Here is a 7925-nt window from a genome sequence, read left to right as displayed (position 1 = left end):
TTTAACTCATTAGGTTTCATCCTTTTTGTATCAATGTTATAAATTGGCATTTCAAGGTCAAGAATATATAATCCATTACTCATTTGTGCATTGGCATAAAAGATATCATTCAAATAAATAGAGCAACAATTGTTCTTTATTATAAATGAAAAACCAAGTTTATCCAAACAAGAAATAGAAATGATATTCCTGCTAATGGCAGGTACATAAAAACAGATTTCTAACTGTATTATTAATCCACTAGGTAAAGTCAAAACATAAACTCCTACGGCTAATGCGGCAACTCTTGCTCCATTTCCCACTCGTAGGTCGACTTCTCCTCTAGCCAATCCTCTACTCCTTTGCAGCCCTTACACATAAGTACAAATGTGAGAACCACATCCGGTATCTAATACCCATGTAGAAAAAGTAGATAAATTAATTTCAATAACAAAGATACCTGCTGAATTGGAACTCTCTATTCCATTCTTCTTATCTTCCAGGTACTTTGGGCAGTTCCTCTTCTAATGTCCAGTTTTGTTACAGTGGAAGCACTTACCCTCCTTTGCAATGCCACCAGTAGGCTTCAAAGCTTGAGGGGCAGATTTGGGTTTGACAACTTCTTTGCCCTTCCCTTTGTTGCCCTTCACTTTGTTGCCCTTTTTGTGATTTCCTTTGCCGATCATCAGGACATGATTAGACTTCCCTTTTGACTTCAAATTCTGTTCAGCCTGTCTCAACATGCTTAACAATTGTGGTAGAGTTTTCTCCATGTCAGACATGGTGAAATTCAGCACAAACTGATTGAAACTTTCCGGCAACGATTGCAGGATAAGATCAGTCGCAAGCTCATCTCCGAGTGGAAATCCCAATCTTGTCAAGTCCCCCACGTACCCAATCATCTTGAGCACATGTGGACTTACAGGAGATCCCTCAGATAACTTAGCTTGAAAAAGGGCTTTGGAAACCTCAAACCACTCAATTCTGGCTTGCTCTTGGTAGAGCGTTTTCAAATGTTCGATCATATCGAACGCATTCATTTCCTCATGTTGCTTCTGAAGCTCAGAGGTCATGGTAGCCAGCATGAGACACTTTGCATCCAAGGCATCATCAAGACGCTTCTGATAAGCATCCCTTTGGGCCTTAGGAGCATTTGGGGCAGGTTCCTCCTCAGGATCAGGGTGGGGTTCCTCAATAGCATACAGCTTTTTCTCGTGCATGAGGACTATCCTCAAGTTACGGTGCCAATCGAGAAAATTTGTCCCAGACAATTTCTCTTTATCAAGGATTGATCGCAAAATGTTGTTAGAAGTGTTGGTTGTCATGGTAATCTACATTTAAAGAAGTGAAAAATATAAGTATCATTAACATATTCAATTAGGCATTTAATTAAATACGCTTCCACTATTTTATTCAAAACAAATGACCCTCATCATTTGATTCAGAAAATCCCGTTGGAAGATCTTCTAGTGGATCGAGATCCATATTTCACTATTTTTTGAGTCAGCGTTGGCTGATCACCCAAAACATAGCTATTTAGGTAGGAACTCCTTCCAATTGTATCTTATACAATTCTCGAATATTTCAATTGGGTGAATAACTCCTTATTCTAATCCATCTTATGGATCATTCCCAATTCTTGCTTCTAAACATATATAATCTCATTATATTTTAGCTTAGTTAAGTTCGACCCAATATTTTAGAAATTGGATATTACGTTTATCCCATCGCGCCTTACTAATGTAAAATATGCACTTCGCGTTGGACGAACCCACAATATTTGACAATAGTCTTGACGAGTTCTAAAATACGGAAAGCATAAACTTAATATTAACCTTGAGGGAATTTTAATTAGTTTGATCTCACCGGCTTATTTATCATATAAATCGTCTCTCACATGCATCAACATACATAGATATACATGCATCAACATACATAAATAAATGAAACAGTTATGGCCCCTAGCGCAATTGTTCTCTCAAGCCAATGAGAGAACCTAAGCTAACCTAATAACGATCTATACTTCTCCAAGCATGATCTCCAAGGTCATCCTCCTTTGTTCTTGAATTCTTCTTCAAATATTTACATTACATAAAGAATACTCGCTTTACATACGAGGGAATAAGATGAGAAGAGAATTACATCAAGAGATTGAGAGATAAGGCACGACACGCATGTCGTATTTAAAATCCAAAATAAAACAAAGGCTTAACTATACATTTGGTCCCTTACGTTTATTTTAGGTTTCAATTTGGTCCCTTACGTTTAAAAAGTATCAATTTGGTCCCTTACGTTTATTTTAGGTTTCAAGTTAGTCTTTTCCGTCAATTTTGTCACATGTGGCAGTCAATTGCATACGTGGACTGACACGTGGCACTTTGACATGCTGACACGTGTGTTGTTCAAACGGTGTTAGTGACAAAACTAACGGAAAGGACTAACTTGAAACCTAAAATAAACGTAAGGGACCAAATTGATACTTTTTAAACGTAAGGGACCAAATTGAAACCTAAAATAAACGTAAGAGACCAAATGTGTAGTTAAGCCTAAAACAAAAGAAAAACTAAGGTCATAACCGATCATTATAAAAGCATAATAACAAACACATATTTTATTATTATAATCCATTTAAGTCCTGTTAAGTAAATTAAAAATCAAAATTTTGGCAAACGAACGCGACCCTAGCTTCTTCCATTCGCGTCCAGCGCGGCATGTCTGGCGCCCGGCGCCAGAACGCACTTAGAATTGTTCCTGGCCTCTGCTCGTCGCGCCCAGCGCGGCGTGTTCAGCGCCCAGCGCCAGCACGCAAATGATCAAGGTTTTTCGCTTTTGACAGCACAACCCTTGTGTTGTCGCGAACCCTAATTTCATGCCGTCAAAACCCATCATGACCGAAACTCAATTTAATTGATCAACATATCATTGCTTCACAATACTAACGTCGGATTCCAAAGCAAGTGAACATGGATCGCTTTAATTGGGTATCTTTCACAATTTGTTTTAATGAACGAAATTATGAACGGTATATCACATACACCGCTTTGCATCACGATCACTTATATCACATATAAGTCTTGATCATTCTTGTTTGTGTAAACTTAGGACAATTAACATATCGCTGCTTCACCATACAAAAGTCAGATTCCGAAGCCGTTTCAATGTCAATCATCCAAATCAAACACAAATAGATGCCAAATTTTAATTACTCGATTTTAATCTTTATTAAGTGTTTTAATCGAATTAAAACAAAATACAGGAATTAAACAAACATCAAATCATGGATTCGTAAGTGGCTCTGATACCACTGAAGGAAAATAGTGATTAAAAGGGGCAGCGGAATTTAAAATATTCCTTTGTTGATCCTTACGAATGAGCATGATTCGTGTTAAGAACTTTTACCTCTTGTGAAGGATGAGATTTGATTCACAATCAAAATTGATCACGAGCGTTGAAGATGAACGGCAACGCCTCTAGCTAGTCCACACGAACAACAACCTTCAAGAAGAGTGCTAGCTCCAAGGATGAAGGTTTTTAGTGAGAGGTGGGAGGAATTAGGATTTAGGGTTTAGCAAGAGAATTTGCTTCAAGTCATTTTCTCACTATCACAAGGGTTCTATTTATAGAATTCATTGTCTTGTGCACCAAGACAAAAACACTTGTCATTGGGCCCAAATTACACTAAACCCCTTTTCATTAAATAACCAAAGGGGCGATTGCCCCATGTGTCATGTACATATGAACGCTCCCTCACCATACCATATGGTGTGCCGCTTATTTAATTACCGTGATACCCTTATCACATCTCCATATTCCTCTGAGGTACACCGTACCTTACGGTGTTCCTTATCTCACACTAGGCTGTCCTTATGTGTGTGACCCTTGTAGGTTTCCGTAACGTTGGCAGTTATACATTTAATTTAATTATAACAAACAGTGAGCGGTATCTAGCAACACATCACTGCTACCCAAGTCACGGAATTGTCTTTTGATCTGACAAACTTTATCCGTGATAATGCTTATGTGCATAATTACCCTTTTGCCCCTATGTCTATATTGAACACAAGGCATATACTGTGTCACCCTTGTTCGATTCAATATTGGCCCCTTAGACATTTATCCTGTTATGCAGGACGGGCAAATTCCTTCTAGGTCACTCATGTCCCTCAGCATGCTTTGTGAAGTACCCATTAACTGTCTTTATGGTTATCCTGTTACGGACAACGTTTGATCAGCAACAAAGTACCTGACTCTACATTTAGGGTCCATAGTGGTTTCAGGTCGGAGGGTGGTATACACCACTATCACCATGAGAGCAACTTATGACATCTTGCATAACATTATATGTAGTACTCTCATAGCGGGTCAATCCAGTATAAATATTACTCCTAATATTTATACCTATGTCAAGACTTGATAACTCCTTATCCTATGATCCATGAGATGTGATCATCAGTCTATCTTCATAATAGTCTCTATGTTTTATTATTATCCCAATTCATAATAAAACTCGACTACGGATACTTTAAGAATAGTTAAATGGAGTCAACTATTCTAGGAACTTTATCATTTTGGACATACAAACATAATAAAGAAATGCCTTTTATTTATTAATAATAGATTGAAACAAGCATCAAAAGTATTGGCCTCTAGGGCTTACACCAACAATATGCCTATATGATTGCAAATTAATAATAATTAAAATCACGTACATTCTCAACACTCATCACAAAATATCTGCAGTCAATAACGTTAGTTTAACGGGGACACTGAAAAAAAATCATCACATTAACATCTCTATTATTATAACCGTTATACTCACTTGTTATTTTTGCTTGGCAGCTTCATAGTTAGAGGCTATGGTATCCTTAATTGCATTTGCTATGTTACTTGCTTTCTCTACAACATTGTTCTTCATTTCTTTCGCCTTCTTTGCATTATAATCATATGCACATAGTTAATATATCAGTAAGAGAAAAGAAAAGTTAATAACTCCAAGACAAAAAGAAAAATGAACCTACCTCCAAGAATTTAATACATCACCAAGATAAAATGCTCTCAATCAAAGCATCCCCACATAGTTGAGTTTCTGCAAAATACTATATTGTCAATGTAAAGTTTCTAACTACTAACTAGTACAATATCATAAACACAATATTAATCTATTAACAAAACCTTATGCAAAATACTATGATGTCAACGTAAAGTTTCTAAATACTTTCGCAGCAACAAAAACTCTGCAGTGTTAGTATCAGATATAGTTTACACAAACATAAAAGGAACTTATGATATAAAATACACTGCTATGAATTTTGCTTGGAGTGAATCTCTCAGATATTGTGACTTCTTCCTTCTCAACCAGAAAATTGAACCCAACATAACTCAGACAAAAGAACTCATAAGAAGAAAAAGACGAATCGACGACGAAAATGCGAACAAATTAAAGAAGAAAAATCAAAAGGAAGTACATATGAACCTATAGTTAGAAAATAACTAATAGGTAAAGAAAACCAGTAGGAAGCAAAGATGAGCTTCGAGATGAAAGATAACAAATTGACAAACCTAGAAACTTCATTCTAACCACACCTTATCCAACTTTTCAAGATCCAAACCTTAAAAAAAATTCAATACAAGGTGTGAAATGATACTTGCCATCCTTAGACTTTCCAATATTACCTACAATACAAGATATACACTGCTGAGAAATGTATTCATGAATTGAGTTGCTTTCAAATTAAATGAAGTATTTTTTTGTATAACATTTACCATTCATAGTATATATTATATACCATACCCTATGAGTAAGTGGAAAATTTTTTATCAGACTCCATGTCAATGGAATCTTCCCTGCATCATTGTTCTGCCTGCAGTAATATGTTCAGTTTTTTTTCACTTATTAATTAAGATATTAATGTTGAACACAGAGGGTTAATTAACTACTTAATTATAATTATTAGCAATTCTATGATGAGGACAAAAGTGCTTACTTTTTTTGCTTCAAGAAGTTTCTGGTCATTATTAAGTAGAGTACTTGAGAATCCAAGTAAGAACACTAGGAGGCAAAAAAAAGAAAACTAGGAGCACCCTTAACTAAAACAAAAACTACAAAAACACACACACACACACACAAACCAACTAACCAAAACAAGAAAACCAACGGGCAACACTGACTCCACACTAGACCTGTACCATGACAGGAACACACCAAACTCCACGCCACACCAGCACTACTAGCTACTCAAAGCAAACTGCAAAATTTTGCAAAGCTATATTCCATTGTGATGCAACTTTGATCTAAATCATGTAGAAATTTGACAAAGAAAGTGAAATTATTATATTTTTTTTGACAAAACAAAGAAAGTAAAATTGAAATATGATAATCACATCTCATGCCCCTGTTTCACCTTATAAAGAGTATAGATTGGCCAAAATTATTTGTGTAGAATATAGATACTGATTTTTCCCTAGATATGTTGAAGCTTCTTTATAATATTAGGAGTCATTGATTTCTCACATTTCCTAATGTTGACTCTTCCTACCCAACTACTCCTCGATTATATTTCTGTTACCAATCATTTAGCATTAATAGCTATGAACAATAAAACAGACCAAGAAAACCACTTCAGACTTAGCCACTAAACTAACACCACACAAGCCTAATACAAAAACACAATATATCAAACACAATTTATTGAGTTCATGAATGGCCCTGCAATTTTTGTAAATACTAGTCAAATTGAAAATTCACAATAACAATAACAATACAATCATTAGTTATTACAATATAAATCAATTGAATGTACTCACCTTGTATAGTTCCACGGTTGAAAAAAAATTGTGTTCATCATTTAGAAAAAGTAGAGAAATTGTTGAGATATAAGGGTTGTTGCACAGAGAATTGTCGTTCCAGGTATACTGAGAATCACGAGATTTAGGGTTCGAAGGAGATGGAGGTGTTAGGCCGAAACGAAGGACCTAGGGTTCGACAGAGATTGAGTTGAACGAGGGTATAAGGAACTAGGGTTCGACGGCAAGGTGTTGGGTCCAAACGGAGGTTTTTGATAAGGATGGAGATGGAGGATTGACGAGATGGCGCTGTGAGAGTAGAGAAAATCAGAACAAAGGAACAGAGGAACGATGCAGTTGTGAACTTGTGAGGGTAGGAGATAAGTTTTTTTTTTATTTATTTATTTTTAAAAAAATTGATCTGTTTTTTTATTATTGTATTATTATTCATCTACCAAGAGGTCAAGGGTTCGACACCAATTCACCCCAGTTTTTAATTTATCAATTTTCTTTACTACAGCGCTCATGCAAAAAGGCGCTATTATAGGTATAAGCATTAATAGCGCTTTCTAAAAGTGCTATTATAGAGTTCCGCGTTTATGGTTTTAATAGCGCTTTTCTCAAAAGCGTTATTGTAGTATTCCTGGGTTCAAAGCTTTAATAGCGCTTCTACTAAAACCGTTATTATAAGACTCCGTTTCTAAGTTTTAATAGCGTTTTTTAATAACCGCTATTAAATAGGCGCTATTTCAAGTAGCGTATGAGCTTATAGCTTATAGCCTTTTCATTTTATTTCATATTTACCCTAATTAATTTTATTTATTTATTTTTTAAAAATTATAATAACTACCCACTAACACTTACCAAAAACAAAAACTACCCACTAACCATGTATTTTTATGTCATTTTGTACTTACAACAGCTAAATTTGCCAAACACTTTAATTTTATTCTACTAGCTTTTCAGCTATAAGCTACAAGCCATCAGTTATCAGCTATAAACTAGCTTTTCAGCTATAAGCTAGCTCATCAGCTATCAGCTAGCTTATAACTTATTTTTACCAAAAAGAGCCTAAATCTCATTCATCTAAATCTAAATAAAAGAACAATATATCAAGGGCTACTTAATAACTTGGTCCAAGTTGTACCAATCTTTTGATAGGT

At 35.5% G+C, this 7925-nt stretch overlaps 1 protein-coding gene across 1 annotated transcript; it reads right to left on the bottom strand.

Annotated features, from left to right (window-relative positions):
• Window positions 1-503: 503 nt before the first annotated feature.
• On the bottom strand, window positions 504-7124 carry LOC123886462. The gene is made up of 6 exons (XM_045935777.1): window positions 6784-7124; window positions 5771-6270; window positions 5539-5652; window positions 4998-5065; window positions 4799-4906; window positions 504-1310 (listed from the first exon to the last, which is right to left on the bottom strand). Exon 6 carries the CDS (start codon window positions 1302-1304, stop codon window positions 504-506), a length of 801 nt encoding a protein of 266 aa, XP_045791733.1. The 5' UTR covers window positions 1305-1310; window positions 4799-4906; window positions 4998-5065; window positions 5539-5652; window positions 5771-6270; window positions 6784-7124.
• Between the last annotated feature and the right edge of the window lie 801 nt (window positions 7125-7925).

Source organism: Trifolium pratense, linkage group LG5 (assembly GCF_020283565.1).
Source record: "Trifolium pratense cultivar HEN17-A07 linkage group LG5, ARS_RC_1.1, whole genome shotgun sequence".
Classification (NCBI taxonomy): Eukaryota; Viridiplantae; Streptophyta; class Magnoliopsida; order Fabales; family Fabaceae; genus Trifolium; species Trifolium pratense.
This window is presented reverse-complemented; position numbering and strand designations above follow the sequence as displayed.